Source organism: Meriones unguiculatus, chromosome 11 (assembly GCF_030254825.1).
Source record: "Meriones unguiculatus strain TT.TT164.6M chromosome 11, Bangor_MerUng_6.1, whole genome shotgun sequence".
NCBI lineage: Eukaryota > Metazoa > Chordata > Mammalia > Rodentia > Muridae > Meriones > Meriones unguiculatus.
In genome coordinates, this window is record NC_083359.1 from 20,188,801 (window position 1) to 20,210,480 (window position 21,680).

Sequence of the window (21,680 nt, forward strand, 5' to 3'; positions counted from 1 at the left end):
AGATCCCTGGACTCAGACAGTAGAGGGAAAGTCTCCTTAAATTTGTCCTTTGACAGTTCTCAGGAAGAGGGTACACATAGTAAATAAATGTACTGAAACTAGTTAGTTGAGGACCCTTGATCTATATATAGTGTTTGACACTGTGTGAGAGAAAGAGATGACAGGGTGTCTTGTAGTTTGGGCTGGCCTTAGATTTATTCTGTAGCCAAAGATAACACTGAACTTCTGATCTGTCTGTGCTTCCTGAGTGGAGGACTGATGTAATTTATTTTATTAATTTTTGACAATACTTCACAGTTCAGGCAGGTGTTGAATTGTGGTTCAACACCTGGGATTGGGTTCAAAACCAGGGATTGTGGTTTTAAATGTTTTTAATTAACTGATTTTTAGGAAAGCCCTGTCATCTTCTTCTTCTTTTTTTATAGATTGAAATACAATGTTTCTTTTAGTTCTATGTTGAAATCTTGATCTTAAACAAGGACCAGGGAAGGTTAGTGGTTTTATAGAATTTAACTCACATTCCATTATTCCATTCTTTGTAGGTAGATCATGGAAGGAAAGTGGTTACTATGTTTGCTACTGGTCCTTGGAACTGTGGCTGTTCAGGCTCATGATGGACATGATGATGACATGATTGATATTGAAGATGATCTTGATGATGTTATTGAAGAGGTAGAAGATTCAAAATCAAAATCAGATACCAGCACTCCTACATCTCCAAAGGTTTGAAGGTTTCTTTTTCTTCTTGGTTTTATGAGAGGCCATATATCTGTAGTTCTGGCTGTTCTGGAACTCAAAGATCTACCTGCCTCTGCCTTCTGAGTGCTGGAATTAAAGGCATGTGTCACCATACTCTGCTTGAAGTAGATCCTTTTAATTTATTTTAAAAAAACAAAAAATATGAAGCCAAAGTCTGGGAATATATAGTTTAGTGGTAGAATGCTTACCTAGCATGTTTCTGAATTTGATCCCCAGGACAACCCCCCCACCCTCACCCCCAAATGATTGGTTTTAAAGGCAAAACAAAGTTTTTAAAGAGATACTGGCAGCCTTTCTTTGGTCCATATGGATTGAATTCAGGGACAGCTATGAAAGCTTTGTGACAATTGAAAACAAACCACGTGAGTAAATTCTAAGGAATGTTACTAAATGACCCTCTCCTTCCAGCACAACAGGGTCTTCTCTAGCTTTAGGTACCTTGGATTTGAGATCTTTCAGAAGAACTGGGATTTCAGGCTTGTGCCACTGTGCTTAAGTCACTTTTATGTTTAATACAGGTCACCTACAAAGCTCCTGTTCCAACGGGGGAAGTTTATTTTGCTGACTCCTTTGACAGAGGGTCTCTGTCAGGGTAAGTGTTTTCCTGAGGATGAAAGTTTGAAGGAATGTCTTGTAATGAGAGAATAATGGAAAATTTTAAGCAGTATTTTTAACCTATTGTCATGCATGGTAGGCAATTGCTTTGCTGCTAAGTACAGCCTTAAAATGTGGACCCCTGGAATACATCTCTAGTGTTCATTATACATGAAAGTTATCTTGGAACTTTGCCTCTTGTTGCTTTGATTCCTGTTCTTCTCTTCTACCTTAAATTCTTTGACAGTTTTTTCTCTTGAGTCTTGCTAAATAGGCTAGATTAATCAGAGGGATGGCTCCTTGAAGCAACATTTACTGATACTTGAATTTTAACTCTGGGGTTTGTCTTAATTACAGGTGGATTTTATCTAAAGCCAAAAAAGATGACACTGATGATGAAATTGCCAAATATGATGGTGAGAATTCCATTTGTTCTAGATACAGTATAACAGTGACATCTTTTCTCTATGGCATTTCTCCTTTTAAAATACAGTGTGCTTATGTTCCAATGAAAGAAAATCCCAAATGTTCTATTTTACTAGTGAAGACTTAGGAGCCAGATGCTGGAGTGAAAATGTGCTAGCTCAAGAGAGGCAGAGAAAGTACCCAGCTGACCTTCCTACTCAGCTTACCTCTCAGAGGAAAAGGCCTGCTAGTTAATCCGACAGTCCAGGAGGAAAAAGTCAAAGAGTTCCTTTTCCTTCATGCTGTTTTAAATAGTTTCAAAGTCCCTTTTTATACTTAATCCCTGTCAGCTGGTTTCTTGCTTTTTGACCTAGAATTAAATTTACTAAATCCTGTGTACAGAAAGCTGTTGGGTTAAAGGTGTGTGTTAGGGCTATTTTGTTAGCCACACGAAATAATAAACAGATTTTTACCACAGTTCACCATCTTGGGGTTCACAGTGTGATCAAATATCCTGCAGCATGTTTTATTTTTGAGATTTCATACATGCATATAATGTATTGATTATATTCATCTTTTCCCCCAACTCCTTCCAGATCTTCACTCCTCCCAACTTAAAACGCACTGATTTCCAATTTGTGTTGCCCATTTGCTCATGCTCCATGGCATGTAGGTGGTCCATTACTCAGGGAGGCAGAGGCAGGCAGATCTCTGTGAGTTCAAGGCCAGCCAGGTTTACAAAGTGAGTCTAGGACAGCTAAGCCTACACAGAGAAACTGTCTTGAAAAAAAAAATAGTTCAAAAGATTTTTGGGGCTAGAGTGATGGTTCAGCAGTCAGGAGGATGTATTGCTCTTCCTAGGCCCAAGTTTCCTAGTACCCATAGGAGCGGCTCACAGCTGCCTGTAACTTAAGCTCTAGAATTTAGACACCCTCTTCTGGCCTCCATGAGTATGTACAGACACACACACACACACATAAAAACAGTACTTTAAAATTTTTAAATATTTTTATTCATGAACTCAAAATACAATTACATTGTTTTTCTTTTTCTTTTCCTCCAATCCTTCCCAACTACCCCACTGCGCTCTTTCAAATTCATGGTCTCTCATTGTTATGGTATTTTTCTGTAAGTATATAAATATAACCCTTTTATAAAGTTATTTACATGTATATGATTTCAGGACTGACCACTTGGTAACCAATTTGGGGCCACTTCCTTGGGAAGTCTAGTTCTCTCACTGTCAGCATTCCCTAATTGCTTGTAGTTCTTTGTATAACCTTGAGGCCCGTAGATACCCTATTTTAAGTTAGTATGTCTGTTGGTGTCCTCCTTGTTCAGGTGTTGTTTAGGCAGCCATGTTGATGAGACTTCATGAGACAGTGACTCACTATCCTTGGCTGGCCTAGAACCGGCTGTGTTAGAGCCTGGCCTCAAACTTTGGTTTGCCTTTGCCTCCCAAGTGCTGCAATTAAAGGCTTGTACCGCCATGTACTGCTGAAAAATACATAATTTGTTGCTTGGGTTTTTCTTTTGTTTGTTTGTTTTGTTTTGTTTTGTTTTGGAGACAGTTTCTGTCCTGGCTGCCCTGGAACTCACTCTGTAGACCAGGCTGACCTTGAACTCACAGATCTATCTGCAAAAAAAAAAAAAAAACTGCCTCCCAAGCGCCCAGGGGCTTTTTTGCTTGTATTTTGAGACACTTTCTGTATCCCTGCCTGTCCTGGAACTCCCTCTATAAACCATGCAGTCCTCAAACTTAGAGATCTTCCTGCCTCTACTTCCTGAGTACTGAGAATAAAGGCTTGTTCTACCATATTTGGCTGAAAAGTATTTTAAAAAGATATTTTCAGGACTGGAGAGATGGATGGCTCAGAAGTTAAGATCACTGACTGCTCTTATTTTTATATATCTTTTCCTTGGATATCATATTGTCCTTGCATATGGCTTTATATGTGATAGCATTAGACCTTGTAATAACTATGTTAAAAATGGAAGTTCTCTTTAGGTATAATGAATAGGCTAAAGTTGTTTTCAAACCATCTTCTACCGTTTGACAGATAATACATGCGCTCTAGAGTAATTCACCTCACAGGTAAATGTAATAGCAAACATTGATCGTTGTGGTACTTATACAATGTGGAATCTAGTTTGTTATCATTTAAAAGACCTTAAATGGTGTGGCTAATGGTCGAGCCTTTTTGTATTGTCTTATAGGAAAGTGGGAAGTAGATGAAATGAAGGATACAAAGCTTCCTGGTGATAAAGGACTTGTACTAATGTCTCGGGCCAAGCATCATGCCATCTCTGCTAAACTGAACAAGCCCTTCCTGTTTGAGACCAAGCCTCTCATTGTTCAGTAAGTTCAGGGCACTCTCAGGTGACAGTATAAAACTTAACATACACTAAAATGTTAACAGCAGGAATCTTGTGTGAATTTGAACCTGTTGATGGGTTTTTGTTTTTTTGTTTGTTTGTTTTGTTTTTCAAGACAGTTTCTCTATGTAGACCAGGCTGTCCTCGAACTCACAGAGATCCATCCACCTGCCTCTGCCTCTGCCTCTCCTTCTCCCTCTTCTTTCCCCTCTCCCTCTTCTTTTCTCTCTCTGAGTGCTAGGAATAAAGGTGTCCACCACTACACTGGACTGTTTTTTGTTTTTAACTGCTTGCAAGCAGTCAGGTGTTGAGATAAAAGAATCTTCTAAGCAAACAAATGTTTGCATTTTGCATTAAGGAATTTTTGTGTGTGTGTGTGTGTGTGTGTGTGTGTGTGTGTGATTCAGTGGCCACATTAAAGCAGTAGAGGTTGGAACTGTTTGTGGAACTAATCATATGACCTCTGATGAAACATGACCAAGCTGGGAGAAATCAGTTAGGAAAAATGGTCTTTCAATTTGCTATAGGATTTTTTTCCTTTTTCTCTGAAACTAGGTATGAGGTTAATTTTCAGAATGGAATAGAATGCGGTGGTGCCTATGTGAAGCTGCTTTCCAAGACCTCAGAACTCAACTTGGTAGGTACCCTGTTTAAATTTGTTTTGTGGATCTCAGAGTGTAGCTCAGTAGTAGATGCGTGCCTGCCATTCATAGGGCCCTGGGTTTAATCTCCATCATTTAAGAGAAAGAGGAAAAGTTTGTAAGACCTATGAAAATAAAGGCTGCCCTGCTATTGAACCGTGGAGCCTTCACACTGCTACGATTCTCACTTGCAAAGGTCACTGTCAAGCCTTAGCTGTATCTTCTCTCTGGTTTCTTACCTGTGGAATGTTTAGTTTTTTGTTTGTGTGATTGGTTTCTTGCTTTTATTTATCGTATCTTATTTTTGGCACAGGATCTTTCTGTGTATCTCTGGCTGACCTGGAATTTGCTGGCAGGCCTTGAACTCCCAGAGATTCACCTGCCTCTGTATCATAGATGCAGGGATTAGAGGCATGTGCTGGAAATTTTCAGTTTTCTGGAGCTTTTTTTCTTCTTTTTGAAAGAAGCTTATATGCATATAACTTCGTTTTCTTTAACATTTTACTATTTCTGGTGATTGCTAGTTATTTTTCATTGGTATCTGCATAAGTCCTATAAAGTCATGAGATTTTCTTTAAAGCTAATAGAAACTTTAATTTATATTCATTTTTATAAGAAGAGTATATACTTTTCAAAGTTTGCTTTTTGAATTCTTGGACTAGAATTACTTAAAGCATTCCACCTTTGTCTCTGAAGGATCAGTTCCACGACAAGACTCCCTATACTATTATGTTTGGTCCAGATAAATGTGGAGAGGACTACAAGCTGCACTTCATCTTTCGCCACAAAAACCCCAAGACAGGTGTATATGAAGAAAAGCATGCTAAGAGGCCAGATGCAGATCTGAAGACCTATTTCACTGACAAGAAAACACATCTTTACACATTAAGTAAGAAAAACCAGCTGTTTGGGGGTTTCAGATGTTACTTACTTAGTATTTGGTTCATGTTAAGATTGCATACTTAAAAGCCTTTCTTTAGAAAGAATCTTTAGAAGGCCTTCAATGAGGGTGGCTAACAGACTATGCTCCTGCCTCACCAGGAAACTACTAACCTACCTCTGGGATCAAAGTAGGAGTTGATAGAGAGGAAAAAACTTAACAATAACTGAGAAGGCTCCATGCCCTGTGTGTAAATTTACACCTCCCAAGGTCACATTCAGTAACACCAGGAACATTAAAGGCCATGCAAGTGTGCTGAGAAGGAAACAGGTCAGTTTTAGAGATCCCATCATGGGTATTAGCCACCTACAAGGCCAATATATTAGTAGGACCACCTCTTAGTATGCAGGTTTTCAGTTTTACTTGAAATTGCACTAGTACTTCTAATGACTGAGAACTTTCTAGCTTGGTTAATAAAAAATTGTAATAAAATATTAGTTTTTCCACTATTTAAAACCTGTAGGTCAGTTAGTGTGTTTTACCCCGTGTTGCCTGTAAACATTTGAACTATAAAGTTGTAGAGCACACTGTTTTCTGTTCTGTGTTTGTTTTGTTTTTTGAGACCAGGTTTCTCTGTGTAGCCTTGGCTGTGCTAGAACTTTCACTCTTTAGACCAGGTTGCCCCCAAACCAACGATCCGCCTGTCTCTGCCTCCTGCGTGCTGGGATCAAAGATGTCTATGACCACCGCTTGGCTGGAAAAAAAAAGTTGTTTTTTGAGACAGAGTTTCAGGAACTCAGAAGTCTTTTTGCTTCTGTTTCCTGAGTGCTCCGTAATGAATTAAAGGCTTGTGCCACCACACCCAGAGATCTGAAGAATTTTACAAAGAAAACTTTGGCTGGCAGTGTAGCCTTATTGGTAGAATGCTTGTCTAGCATGTGTGAAGCCGGTTTTTTTTTTTTTTTTTTTTTATCCTTAGCACGGTAGGACAGGGGCCATGATGAAGCATACCTGTCTAATCCCAGCATGGGAGATGGAGGCAAGAGTTTCAGAAAATCAGGATCATCCTCAGTTACGTATCTAGTACAATGCCAGCCTGGGATATATGCCCTACATAGATAGAAAACGTTTTTGACTTACTGTCTTTGTAAATGAGCTTAATTGGTCATCAGTAACAGAGACTTCTCTTCTGTAGGTTGACAGAAGAGTGTAGTTTCAGACTCTTTTATCAATGTCTTCAAGGAGCCGGGCAGTGGTGGTGCATGCCTTTAATCCCAGTACTCGAGAGGCAGAGATGGTAGATAGATCTCTGAGTTAGAAGACAGCCTGGTCTACAGAGCAAGCTCCAGGACAGCCAGAGCTACGCAGGAAACCTGGTCTTGAAAAAACAAACAAACAAAACCCCACAGTTTTCAGGGTATTTCTTCCTTGAAGCTCCTCCCATTCTCTTTGTTTTGATTTGTTTTTAAATAACCAGTTTTGTGTGTGTTTACTTGGTCTGAAGCCCTAGGGCTTGAGTTTATTTTCTAAAACCACATGGTAGAAGGAGAACAGACTCCACAGTGTTTTCCTCCATACATGCATGCAATGAAGAAGACAGGTAAACTAGTCTAAAGTGTCAGTATTGTGTTATCTGATTCTTGTGTGTAGACACACATGTAACATTTTACTTTGATTTCTATTTTAGTTTTTTGAGGCAGGTTTTTCTTTGTTACATAGCCATAGCTGTCTGAAACTCCCTGTGTAGACCAGACTGGCCCTGAAATCACAGAGATCTGCCTACCTCTGCTTCCTGAGTGCTGGGATTAAAAGCATATGTCACCATGAGTGGCACTTTGGTAGTGCATTACTACAAGAATTTTCTACGATAGCATGTTTTCATTATGCTTGATACCATCACCATAGTATTCTATTGCCTAGATACAGCTTGGTCAGATAGTTAAGAATGAGATCTAGGATTTTGGCATAGTTAAAATGCTTTATGGATTTAAAATTATGTTCATTCCCTATTGTATTTCACAATTGTTAAATATTTAATGTGTTTAAGGCTTCAAGCCCATTAAACAAACAAGCAGAAAACTTTAAACCTTACCTGGCTGAAGGCCAGTATATAAATATCTGTGTCAAATCGTTATATTAGTTAATTTAGACTATTGGGGTTTTCTGTGTCTATAAGTGAAAAGTTTTTATTATTTATGTGTGTGGGTATTATGCTTTCATGTATGTCTATGTACCACTTGCATGCCTGGTGCCAAAATATTCAGAAGAATGTATTGCGTCCCTGGCTCTGAAGTTTAAGACAGTTGTAAGCCACCATGTAGGTGCTAAGAATTGAACTGAAGAATAGCTATTTCTCTTAACCATTGAGCCATCTCTCCAGATCCTATCATTTAAGACCTTTGTAACTTGTAGGTGTTTGTGGTGTGCCGATCAGAGGATAGTTTTGAAGTTGTTTCTTCTCCTACCCTAATATGGTTTCATGGGATCTAACTTACCAGACCATTGAGATTGTGTGGCAAGTGCCTTTATCTGCTACTGTGCTATTTCACCAACCCATTTTTTAAATTAACTAATTGTTTTGAGGCAGGCTCTCACTAGTTGGAATTTAGTGTGTAGATAGGCTGGCCTCAAACTCAGGAGAGATTTGCCTGCCTCTGCCTCACAAATGCTGGAATAAAGGTGTGCGCCATTATGCAGCCTCCCCCCCCCCTTTTTTTTCTCAGACTAGTCTCAAACTCCTGTGTAGCTGAGAATAACTTTGATGACCCTTCTTCTGTCACTCAAGGGCTGAGATCACAGGAGTGTGCCATCGTGCCCTGCAGATTTCTTTTTATGTTTGTTTGTTTGTTTGTTTTTTTGGAGACAGGGTCTTGCTCTATGACCTATCTTCAAATCAGCATTGCCTAGCAAATGCTAGTATTAGAGGGATGCACTACTAATCTCTTCTTTTGCCATAAATTTGACTATTTTATTAGTTTTGTTAGGTTTTAATTTTATTATTTGTCTGTGTGTATATATGTGCATCATATTTATGCAGAGGCCAGAAGAGGATGTTTACTCTGTAGGAATTGAAGTTACAGATTTTTGTGAGCCACTGTGTAATTTCTGAGAATTGAACCTGGGTCCTTTGGAAGAGCAACCAGTGTTCTTAACCACTGAGCAATCTCTAGCCCCTTATATAGTTTTAATTACTATTTACATGTACGGTTGTTTTCCCTCCAAGCATGTCTATGCACCATATGTGTACTTGGTGCACATAGAAGCCAGAAACGGTTGTAATGGTTTTTTGATCTTTTACAGCTAAGTTAGAGAAGGTTGTGAGCAGCCATGTAGATCTTGGAATTGAACCCTGGTTCTCTAGAAGAGCACTGCTCTTAGCCACTGAGCCGTTAATCCATCTCCTTTAACTATTTTTAACTATTTTAATAGAGGTGCTCATGGTTGTTTAGTGTGTACAAGATGCTGGGGTTAATCTTGAGTGGAGGGGAAAAAAACCTTATTAAAATTATCATTTGTAGAGGCAGATGGATCTCTGAGTTAGAGGCTAATCTGCTCTACAAAGAGAGTGTTGGACACCAAAGGCTATCTGAAAAGACAAAAAAGAAAGAAAAAATTTATCACTTGTAATTTCTAGGAACTCAAGGAAATGGCACTGGGGCCCCAGGCTCTTAAGAACTAGGCTTTGTTTAGTGACTATCCACTGGTTCTTTTTCTAGAAGGAATGATCTGTTGTGTTGGACTGATGGGAATGTTGAAATGAGTGGCTAAGTCAATATTTTTAATTGCATTTAACTTCTTTTCAGTCTTGAATCCAGACAATAGTTTTGAAATATTAGTTGACCAGACTGTTGTGAACAGTGGAAATCTGCTGAATGATATGACTCCTCCAGTAAACCCTTCACGTGAAATTGAGGACCCAGAAGACCGGAAACCTGAGGATTGGGATGAAAGACCCAAAATACCAGATCCAGATGCTGTCAAACCAGATGACTGGTAAATCCTGGAGCTCCATCTCTGAGTATTAGCAAACATTTTCTGTATTTCTACATAGCTCAAACAACTAAATGTTAATTGAGTGAGATCTGATTGTTTAAATCTCTGATACAGTCTAGGCATGTTGGCACATGCTTGTATTCCCAGCACACAGAAGGCTAAAGAAGAAAGATTGTAAGTGTGAGGCTAGTGTGAGACCCTATTCCCTCCTTGCAAGAAGAGAAGGGGTTACTTAATGTAATCTATGTTACAGGAGAAAAGTACCACTTACTATGGTAGAAAATAACCCGTTGGTAACAATCTAGATTATTCCTCACCGTTATATAAACTACAAGATGCTAATGGTATTGTGTGTTTGTGCTGACAGGGTCGGCTTGTGGCAGTCTCTTGTTCAGTCATTCTGATACTTATTTATTACATACTTATTTATTTATTATTTATACTTATTTATTACTAGTCTGTTACTTCTTTATTACAAGTTCTTACTGGGTTACAGAGCTAAGGATTGAACTGAAAGCCTCCTGCATACTAAATATGTGCTGTATTGCTAAGTAATACTTTGCTACTGTCCACATTTAAAGCTAAAGTTCTGAAAATGGTTTGTTTTGTTTTTCAAGACAGGGTTTCTCTGTGTAGCCCTGGCTGTCCTAGAACTAGATCTGTAGACCAGGCTGCCCTCAAACTCAAAAAGATCCACCTGCCTCTGCCTTCTGAGTGCTGGGATTAAAGGCTGTTACTATATGGGTTATCACTACCTGGCTAAAATTTTGTTTTTGAGGCAAAATTTCACCATATAGTCCTAACTGGCCTGGAACTGATTATATGTAGACCCGGATGGCCTCAAACTGACAGAGATCTGCCTCCCAGGTGTGAATAACCCAGCCAGCTAACTTTAAGAGAGAGTGAGTGTGCGTGTGCGCATGCGCATGTGCATGTACACACACTGAGAGGCAGGGACAGGTGGATCTCTGAGTTCCAGGCCAGCCTGGTCTACAAAGGTCTATAAAATGTGTCCAGGACAGCCAGGGCAGTTATACAGAGAAACCCTGTCTCGAGGGGGGAAAAAAAAAGAAAAAATACTTAAGTGTATGTGTGTGTGTGTGTGTCTATATATATATATATATATATATATATATATATATTTCTCTGTTCAGGCACATGCATGGCACAGCAGGTTTTTGGAAGTTAGAGTCCAACTTGAGTCAATTCCATTAAATGGGAAACTGAATTCAGGTCATCAGGCTTGTGCCTGTATCTACTGCACCCTGTAATGTAAATTTTAATTTGAAAAATACCATTGCTCTAAGTTAACAATACTGAATTCTGAGTTGGCAATACCTCTAGTTTATCTCCCAGTTTTTCCTTTTTTTTATTTAATTTTTTATGGTATGCTGAATTGACTTATATATGGTGCATATTATATCTGGATTCAGTATTGTACCCTATAACCAGCTGTATTTCAGTAGGAGGATGGGAGTATTCAGCTTAAAAGACCAGGCAAAATTTATACAAATCTTTGAGGTCATCATAGAGTTAATTTAAAATGAAGATAGTTCAAAAACAAGTCTGTGCTCAGGGGGCATTACTCAGTGGTAAAGTACATGAGGCCCTAAGTTCAGTGTCCGTACAAAACAAAACAGTACTTCTTGAGCCGGGATAAACTATTTTTGATTACCAGCTGAATTAGCACTTTCATAACCATTATATACAACTTTGGATAAAGGTACTTGAACTTACTTGTTTTAATTTTTGTTATTGTTTTATGTATATGGGTGATATGCAGGCATGTATGTCTGCACCATTCATTCTTTGTTCCTTAGAAGGCCAGAAGAGGGTACTGGATCTTTTGAAACTGGAGCTATAAATGGTTGTAACCTGCCTCCGAAGTGCTAGGGCTTAAACTGAGGTCATGTGGAAGAGCAACAAGAGCTAGCCATCTTTCTATTCTAGCTCCTTTGACTTTTACTTTAGGTGGTTATTTTTTCCTCTCTTTTTTTGTTTTGTTTTATTTTCAGCTGTTACTTCTATAGGAAAAAAAAAAGACTTTTTCTTCGTAGTCCAGGTTTGTTTCAAAATCAGGATTATGCTTCTTCAGCCTTGACAGTTCTGAAATTACTGCGTACATATACCACCGTGACCATCTTGGGAATACTGTTTTAGATGTATAAAACAATGATGCTTGATGTATGTGCAGTGCTATACACTGCTGTCTTACTGTAGGGTGTTTTTATCATCACAGAAGACCTATACCCTACTGTCACTTCCTTGCCCCTACACCCTGGCAACCACTAATCTATTTGTTCTCTGCCTCTGGATTTGTCCATTGGGAACATTTTATGGAAATGACATTGAATAACGTGGTCTTTTGCGTTTGCCTTCTTGTGCTAAACAGAAATGTCTCCAACATTCATTCATATTGGAACATGGATAAGTATTTAATTTCTTTTTATGACTGAAATACTTCATTATATCAGTGGGTGCTAATTCACTTACCCATTATGTGATTGATAAATGTGTAGGTTGTCACCTCTTTTGATGTACTGGCCTGTATGTATATTTGTTTTTCTTGGATATAAACTTAAGAATGAAATTGTCGGGTCATATACTAATTTATTTTAAGGAACTGCACTTGTTTTTGTTTTTTTCCCACCACCTCTTGTTTTTCTTTTGGTGTTTCTGATTGTAGCTCTCCTATGTGGATGTGTAGTATAGTGGTATATTAAGATGATTTTAATTTTTATTTCTTTGATGGCCAATGAAGTCAAGCATCTTCTCCTGGAACCCTTGATTATGTATGTAGTTCCATTAGAGAAATGTCTACTTGATCTTTGCCTGCTGTTTCAGTTCAGTTTCTTGTTCTGGGTGGTAGCCCAGAGAAATGATTTATATTTTCTAGGATGAATTAATTTGGTTTTGTAAAAGAGACTACATTGACTAATTCTCTGGCGGGTGTTGTCATAACTTTTGTTTTCTGTTTAAGGGATGAAGATGCCCCTGCTAAGATTCCAGATGAGGAGGCCACAAAGCCTGAAGGCTGGTTAGATGATGAACCTGAGTATATCCCAGACCCTGATGCAGAGAAGCCAGAGGATTGGTGAGAGTTTGCTTTTAGAATTCTTTGGGTTTTGTTTTTAATTTATATTTATGTACATCAGTGTTTTGCCTGCATGTATGTCTGTGTGAGTGTGTCAAATATGGTTGATGTGTAAGTTGTTGCCGCTTTGGGGTCTCAAAAGCAGCCAATCCTTTTAACTGCTGAGCCATATCTCCAGCCCCAATTAAAAGCAAACCTTTGTGGGTAGAGAAATGGCTCAGGTTCAGAACACTGGTTGCTCTTCCAAAGTTTGGTGTCCAGCAACAACATGGTGGCTGACAATCATAATAATGAGATCTGGTGCCCTCTTCTGGTGTGCAGTGTACCTGCTAACTGAACACTGTATACATAATACATTTTTTTAAAAGTAAAATAAAAGCAAGCCTTTAATTTCAACAGAGACAGGCAGATCTCTGTGAGTTCAAGGCCAGCCTAGTGTACAATGTGAGTTCCAGGACAGCCAAGGCTGTCCTGAGAAACCCTGTCTTAGAGAGAGAGAAAGAGAGAATCCTGTCTTGGAGAAGCATAAATAAATAAGTACGTGGATACAATAAGTACTCCCTCCCCCCCCCCCCCCCCCCAAATAGAGAAAGAAAAAAAAATCTGGGTATGGTGGCACATACCTTTAATATCAGAGTTCAAGGCCAGCCTGGTCTACAGATAATTCCAGGACAGCCAAGGCTTCCTGGAGAAAACCAGTCTTGAAAACAAAAAGGAAAAGAAAAATGGCAGTTAAGTACAGCCAGATGCCCAGGTTTTAAGTGGAGAGCTCTACAAACTTTACTAAGTTTCACTGTGCAAAAACAAAATAAGTCAGTCAGGTATGGTTGCACACACCTGTAATCTTAACACTAGGGGAGACAGGCAGGCAAATCTCTGTGAGTTCAAGGCCAACCCTGTTTACAGAGTGAGTCTAGGACAGCCAAGGCTACATGGAGAAACCCTGTCTCAAAAAACAAACAAACAAAAAAAAAACCCAAACCAAAACAAGTCGTTTATAAAAGATCATTGCTACTAGAAATGAGAAATGAGGTATTGTTCTGTAGTACTCTGCTGGTAGACCTCCAGCGGCTTCTTGAGAGCACAGAGCTGGCTGTTGGCTTGTATTAACTTGTTTATACCTCCACAGGGATGAAGATATGGATGGAGAATGGGAGGCTCCTCAGATCGCCAACCCTAAATGTGAGTCAGCCCCTGGGTGTGGTGTTTGGCAGCGACCTATGATTGACAACCCCAATTATAAGGGCAAGTGGAAGCCTCCCATGATTGACAATCCTAACTACCAGGTTTGTATCTCTTGAAGGGTTGGTTGTTTTTATTAATCTGTTTGTATCTGGGTAGAAGTTTGATCAGGTGAGGCCAGCAGGTTTGATGACTGTATTCAAGCTATTAAATCAAGAAGAGAAAGTAAATTAAAGAGACAGATGAATAATGGGCTAAACATAAAACCTAAAAACAGAAAAGTATTCACAATGCTATGTGAATGTCTTAGTTAGGGTTTCCATTCTTGTGAAGAGACACCATGAACAAGGCAATTCTTATAAAGAAAAACATTTAATTGGGACTGCCTTACAGTTTCAGAGGTTTAGTCCATTAGCATCATGGCAGGAAATATGGCAGCATCTGGGCAGACACGGTGCTGGAGGAGTCAAGAGTTGTATATCTTGATTTGCAGGCAGCAGAAGTGGACTATATTCCACACTGGCTATAGCTTGAGCATAGGAGGCCTCAAAGATGGCCCTCAGTGACAGTTTCTCCAACAGTGTCACACCTCTCTCCCCATGGGCCAAGCATTCTAACACAGGAGTCTGCGGGGAGGGGGGGGGACGGACCACCTGTGTTTAAAAATAAGAGTCAAGAGTCGAACAACTTAGGGTGTGGTACCCTATTGTTGAGTGTCAGGGTTGCTTCAGCCACAGGATCAAGATGTTAGATTGGCCATAGGGAACTGTGATGAGAGTTGGATTTTGCCATTGTTTGGTCTCATTGGTTTTCACCTGCCAAAAGACAGGTTACATGAAGTGGCAGGAATATGTATAGTGAAGTTGTGAAGCTCTAGTTGTGTTCTGTGAATGTACCCATTCAGATCCTCACCTGGCTTAAGTTTCCAAATCAAGAAAACTGTTGTCATTCATTTCCACTTAGACTTTTAGATGTAAGGCACATCTATATGTATATATTGTGTATGTCTTTCTGTTGTAAAATGTTTTTAGTTATTCATCTAGATAACTAAGATGAAATAAAAACTATTTTAGCTTGTCATTTGGCTATCTGGATGTGTTGGTACATGCTTATATGAGGACTAGGAGTTGAAGGTCAATTTCAACTATAGCTGGGAGCATCAGGAATAGTTCAAGGCTATCCTGGGCTATATAAAACCCTGTTTAACAAAACTAAACAAAAGATTAGTATTTAGCTATTATTCTGTTGGCAGCTACCTATTATGTTGTGTTTTGTTGAGGGTGATTGAGACTGAATCCAGTGTGTCATGCTTGGTAGGCAAGCTCTGTGCCTGCAGCCACATCCCTAGCCAGTCATTGATTTACAGTCATTGTGGCTGAAACCATCAGGATTTTGTAGTCAGTTGATCTCTAGAGCTAAATTCCTAGTTGAAGAGTATACATTTTATTTTTAAGTCACCACTGAGAAATGGCTTTACTGATTACATTCCACCAACACTTAAGAGTGGAGTGGGCTGCACAGAGTGTTGGTTCAGAATGGGATCCTGGAGAGTGATTTGAGTTCAGAAGTCAGTATAAAAACATCACTAGCATTTATTGTTCTGCTACTCATTTAAATTCAACAAACTTAATGTTTACCTCTGACCATGCAAAATGAGTCTTCTAGGTTTTCTTTTTTTATTGATCATCTGAAATGTGTTGAAACTTTTTCCATGTCCACCCCTTCTAACCCATCCCCTTCTACCTCCCCCCACCAAAAAAAAAAAAAAAAAAAAAACCTTCCCAAAACTAGGGAGTCTGGAAACCAAGGAAAATACCAAATCCAGATTTCTTTGAAGACCTGGAACCTTTTAGGATGACTCCTTTCAGTGCTCTTGGTTTGGAGCTCTGGTCCATGACATCCGACATTTTTTTTGACAACTTCATCATTAGTGGTGACCGAAGAGTAGTTGACGATTGGGCCAATGATGGGTGGGGCCTGAAGAAAGCTGCTGATGGGGCTGCTGAGGTTAGTGATTATTCATTACTTGTGTGTTTAAATCTGCTTTTGGGGGAGACTGGTTGCTTTGTGAAAAGCAGTTTTTTAGTTTTTATGTTTTTCCTTAATGTCAAATTGTAAAACTGTATGTCTGCTAAAGAAAAAATTCTGGATTTTAAACCTCATTCTATTAGTCCCATATTCTGGCTTTAGAGTCCTGTGTTATGGATGTATAAGAAAGAGAGGAAGGGAGAGAGAGTGTGTGTTAGTTTACCGTTTAAGTTTTTGTTGTTGTTTTTGGTGTGGCTCTGGCTGTTCTGGAACTTGCTTTCTAGACCAGGCTGGCCTTGAACTCATAGAGATCTACCTGCCCCTTCACCCGACTTAAGTATCTTTTAATGTACTCTAAATGTGTAATCTTAGTTTACCCCTTGTATGAAATTTTCAGATAACTAATGATGTGTCAGAGCTGGGATTTGGAGGGGCAAAAAGGTGGGATGAAGACATTCTTCATCTTTTTCTTGAGTAAAAGGCCATTTGGAGTTATTACACGCCATATTTTGCACCTTTCATGGTGGGAGCAGAAAAATGAGGGGTTTTTTCTATTTTATTTGTATCTTAGTTTGACTCCTTTGGAAAAGAAGGGACCTAAATTGCAGAATGTCTTGTCTGAACATGGAATAGTCAGTCTAGTCTGTATTTCATGTTAGAAGCCAGTTCTCTGAATTACTGTTTTGTATTTCAGCCAGGTGTAGTGGGACAGATGCTGGAAGCAGCTGAAGAGCGTCCGTGGCTTTGGGTGGTTTACATTCTGACTGTAGCTTTGCCCGTGTTCCTTGTGATCCTCTTCTGCTGTTCTGGAAAGGTAGGAATGTCTCTCTTTTAGAGAATGTCTACTTCTAGAAAAAGCTCTTTTGATGTTAATGAAAAATAACTAATTTTATCAACTGAGATTTTATTTAGTAGTAGTTCAGTAAATACTAGGACATACGTTACATTGGCTTCTAAAACCTTAGTTTCATTGGCTTCATATTTATACCCAGATGCTGAAAGAGTCCCTTGTTTGTCATTCCACTCTAGTACTCCCCTTAATATTTGCAGGCAGTCCTTTTGTTGGAGAAAAAAAGAACAACTTGGATGCAAGATCAGCCATCTGGGCATAAACCAGTTTTCCTCCTGATGTTATTTCCATTCATATACTTTGTAATTTGATCTTTAATTATTTATCTATGGTTCCCTCCTTGCCTTCATCCTTTCAGAACACATTCTAAAACTATGCATGCAGGTTCTACAGTCTGAATGTTATTTCTAATTCAGACCTTGTTGCATGCTGTCTTCTACTAACTGAGGTTTCTCCTTAGCATTGTGGCACTTCGTCAGATCCAAAACTCTCTTTCTAGCCTGACTGCTCACTGTTAGGGATATCTGTCTGAGCCAGCTACACAGCTAGGTCTACTTCCTTGCTGAGTCTTTGTTCTTACTGTTTTTTCTGTTTTGATGATACCTCTCTCCTTCTCCTTCCCTCTCACTCTCTCTCCCAGAGTAGGAAAATGTGCAGAGTAAGAATAATATCTTGAGCCCTGCGTGGTAGCACATGCCTTTAACCACTCAGGGAGTTAGAGGCAGGTGGATCTCTGTGAGTTCGAGGCCAGCCTTGTCTACAAAATGAGTCCAGGACAGTCAGGGCTGCATAGAGAAAACCTGTCTCAAAAAACCAAAAAGAAAAGGGGGAATAGTATCTTTCACATGTCTGTATATTTGCCCTGTACATAATCTTCATCAACATTTTGTCCATAGAGACATTTAGGAGTTGAGGGATAATGTATTAGTGACAGTAAAAGCATGGTTCTTAAACTTGGTAATATTTCAGAAACAGTCAAATGCTATGGAGTACAAGAAGACGGATGCTCCCCAGCCAGATGTGAAAGAGGAAGAAGGGAAAGAAGAAGAGAAAAACAAGGGAGATGAAGAAGAAGAAGAAGAAGAAGAAGAAGAAAAGCTTGGTGAGTTGGGCCTAGAAATCTGTCCTAAACCCTGATTAACAAAGCAAGTTACAGGAGATTGTTTTGAGGTGATGCTCTAGTTATTGTCAAAGCCAGATGTGAAGTTCTGTTCAGTAGTTTTATTTTCTCTCATAGAAGAGAAACAGAAAAGTGATGCTGAAGAAGATGGTGGCACCGGTAGTCAAGATGAGGAAGATAGAAAGCCTAAGGCAGAGGTAAGCAGGGCTAATGAATCCTCACAGTCACCTAAGCTAAGAGTATACTCAGTAAAGGATTTTAAAACACAAATGCATATGTGTGTGCAGCATATGGCATGTCATATAAGTGCGTGGATTTGCCAGAGGTGAGAGAGCCCCAATCTGCTAGAGTTAGAGTAGAGGTGGTTTGGGTCCTCTAAAAGAGTCGAATGCTCTCTTAATCACTGAGCCATCTCTACACTTCACAGGGTGATCTATATTTTCTTTTCCTTTTTTTTTTTTAATTTATTTATTTTATATATGAGTGCTCCATCTTCACATACACCAGAAGAGGGTATCAGATCCCATTACAGGTAGTTGTGAGCACCATGTGGTTGCTAGGAATTGAACTCAGGACCTCCAGAAAAGCAAGCAGTCAGTGCCCTTAACCGCTGAGCCATCTCTCCAGCCCAGTGATCTATATTTTCATAGATCAGTTTACAGTGGCTGTGGCAGTAGAAATTCTGGGAGAGCCCAGTTTTACTAAATGCCAGCGGCCAACATTTTACTTCATTTAAAAAGTTTTTTATTCTGTGTGGAAAAATGTGTGGTTTGTTTTGTTTTGTTTTGTTTAAATAAATAGAAATTGGAAGAGGAAAAAAAAACTATGCTTTCTGAGATAGGAGTACCAAGTTTCTTAACAGTTCTGTTACATTTATGTCTCCTGTTTCTTCAAAGATATTTCTTGCATACCACTGCATTTTAAACTTTTTTTTTTTTTTGTTTTTCAAGACAGTGTTTTTCTGTGTAGCCCAGGCTAGCTTGGAACTAAAGAGATCTGCCTTCTTCTACTTTCCAAGTGCTGATATTTAAGGCATGCACCACCACCACACGGCACATTTTAAACTTTTTGAGACAGGGTTTCATCTAGCCAACACTGACTCTGTAGTCAGACATAATAATTGAACGTTTGATATTCCTGGTGTTCTATACAGGCAACTAACTTGTGTTACAGGTATGTGCTCCACCCTGCTTTATTTTATGTGGTGCTGTAGGTGCTCTTAAATGGACCTGGGTTCAATTCTCAGCACACATGGTGACTCACAACTCCATTCCCCAGGGATGCCCTCTTCTGGCTCTGAGGGTACCAGGCATGCACAGGATGCACAGATATAGATCCAGGAAAACACTCATAAAATAAAATCCCTTCCCCCATTTGAAGTGTTGATAGTTTTTTTGTTGTTGTTTTTGTTTTTGTTTTTTTTAAGGAAAGCACATGTTTTTGGAAAATAAAGACTAAAATTGAATACCTATAATTCCATCATCTCTGACAGTATATGATTTTTGCCAATTGAGTGAATTGAGTGAGTGAGTTTAAGTGGTTTTAGAAATTTGGCAACATTTTTAAAAATATATTAATTATATGATGAACTTCTCTTTTCAATTAATAGGAGGATGAAATTTTGAACAGATCACCAAGAAACAGAAAGCCACGAAGAGAGTAAAACAATCTTAAGAACTTGATCTGTGATTTCCTCTCCCTCCCCTTCCCCTGCAAGTGTGGTCCTAGGAGAGGGCCTGGTGTACCTTAGGTGGGAACTCAGAAAACCTCAAGACATCGCCATCTACAGGTTCCAGTGAAGACTAGTCTGTAATTTTAAACATCTAGCAGTAAATAATTGCAGTTGTAATGTAAAGGACCCTGTTTCTGTAGAAAAGAAAACATTTAACATAATGGTTGTGAAATGTAACATGAAGCAACTAACTTGTGTTTTGTTTTGTTTTTAAATTTTTCGGGTTTTTTTTTCTTTTTTTTTCCTTTTTAGATAGAATGATAGAATTTTTTGCCAGTTTAAAATCTTGGCTTAATTTAATATATTAATCTGTCCATACAGAAATAACACCAACATTAGGAATGCTAGGGTGAATGAATTGCAGTTTTTATAAAAATTTTTTAGGTTTGGTATTAAAACATTCACGTGTCGCTGTCCCTAAAATTGTAATCACGTTCAAGTGCAGTCATTTGTGGTTATAATCTTGTTTTGTGTGCTTCCATTAGTTAAGTCCTCTTAAGGACATAAGAGAGGGATCTGATGGAAGCCCAAATTTATATCTAAGTTCCCTTTACATTGTATTGAATAGACCCAAAAAGAACTTAAAGGGAGACTTTCACTTGGTGTTGGTCAGACCATGAAGTGCAGTGTTCTTTTGCCCTTGGGACTGCTCATTCACAGACAGCTTTGCAGAGGAGAAAAGCTGGCTTAATGCAGCAGTTCATACTGTACGTCTACGTAGGAAGCCAGACAGCTCGGGTCCGCTGGAGCACAAGGCTTTTTAAGGAATGCTGGTGGTGCCTAAGTATACACTTTCATCACTTGTTCCACTGTGTTGACACTGTTTTCCTCACGGATCTCCTCAGTCCCCAGCTTTCTCTGCTATGCATTTTCTTCACAGCGCAGCTTGCAGTACGTTGCTGAAAAATTATTATAAGCTCTGCATAGTGTTAGCTTTACTGTGATTACATCTGTTTCTTCTTTTTAAGCAGGCCCACACCTTCTAGGGTCCAACTACAGGATAGATTACAGACTTTCCATTAGCTTCTATTTCTTTTACTCTGTGTTGACTTTAGAAAGTCTAACCCAGAGGTGGGCCAATTCAGAATTGACTGTAATTGAACACAGGCTAAAAAGTGTTTATGGGAGGATTGACACATAGCATGAGTTATTTGACTTTTGTAGGATATTTAAATTTTTCATTTGCAGTTCATGTAACAGTTTTGTCTTAAAATTCACACAATAAAGCAGTCCTGTTCAAAATTTTTTAATGGTGGCTTGAAGAATTTTTTTAAATGAATTTCAGGTTTTTTTGTTTGTTTGCTTTTCATATGGAATGCAGATGGGTGCTAGAAGAGCCTCTCCCACGTCACTATAGTGTAATAATATTATTACACCACACAGAAATGTATTCAGAAACAGATGTTTCAATTTCATTCTTTCTCCGAGGCATTCCAGTTATACCGATGATACTGTTCTTGCACTGAATATATATATATATATCACACTCCACAGTGTTTATATTGGGGAGATACTGGGAAAAAATATATTTGTAAAGGATGAAGGCTGTATTTGTTGTCTTTTAAAACACTGGTTCGTTTCATTTCTTTCGAGGATGGAATGCATTTTTTTTGCTGTTCAGTGCTTTATCCCCATCTGTTGTTTGTGGTCACAGTGACCATAGCTATGTAGCGGATGTCCCCAAATGTACAGAGTGAAATAAACAGTTACTAGCAAGAAATGAATATATGTCTGCAGGTTTCTCCTTGAAGCAAACATGTAGATGTGATTGTTTTCCTAGACTCTGTTATCTCTGGTCATTCTAGATTAGTAAAATGACAGGTTTATTTGTATCATTGGTTGTGTTCCTTGCCTTTCCAAGACCCTCTTCCTCAAGGTCTCATTGATGTTATGGCCTTCTTAAATGACACATTAATAAATGACCAGCAGTTTTCAGCTCTTACAGAAAGCTTACAGGGCTGATGTTGTTGCTCAGTAGGTAGTACTTCAAGCATGTGCAAGGCACCGTAGGTTTGGTTCCCGGCAC

At 39.0% G+C, this 21,680-nt stretch overlaps 1 protein-coding gene across 2 annotated transcripts in view; it reads left to right on the forward strand.

The window, feature by feature from the left end:
* Window positions 1-20,899, forward strand: part of Canx (calnexin) — a 34,020-nt gene extending 13,121 nt beyond the window's left edge. For both annotated transcript variants that reach the window (XM_021651748.2, XM_060363782.1), the window contains exons 2-15: window positions 543-723; window positions 1,278-1,351; window positions 1,711-1,769; window positions 3,976-4,117; window positions 4,690-4,771; window positions 5,472-5,664; window positions 9,459-9,648; window positions 12,629-12,742; window positions 13,872-14,028; window positions 15,716-15,931; window positions 16,647-16,766; window positions 17,772-17,904; window positions 18,040-18,119; window positions 19,532-20,899. In XM_021651748.2, the coding sequence (XP_021507423.2) occupies window positions 550-723; window positions 1,278-1,351; window positions 1,711-1,769; window positions 3,976-4,117; window positions 4,690-4,771; window positions 5,472-5,664; window positions 9,459-9,648; window positions 12,629-12,742; window positions 13,872-14,028; window positions 15,716-15,931; window positions 16,647-16,766; window positions 17,772-17,904; window positions 18,040-18,119; window positions 19,532-19,585 (1,788 nt within the window). In that variant the 5' untranslated portion in view covers window positions 543-549 and the 3' untranslated portion in view covers window positions 19,586-20,899. The remainder of the gene's footprint in view (window positions 1-542; window positions 724-1,277; window positions 1,352-1,710; window positions 1,770-3,975; window positions 4,118-4,689; window positions 4,772-5,471; window positions 5,665-9,458; window positions 9,649-12,628; window positions 12,743-13,871; window positions 14,029-15,715; window positions 15,932-16,646; window positions 16,767-17,771; window positions 17,905-18,039; window positions 18,120-19,531) is intronic.
* Window positions 20,900-21,680: the final 781 nt, after the last annotated feature.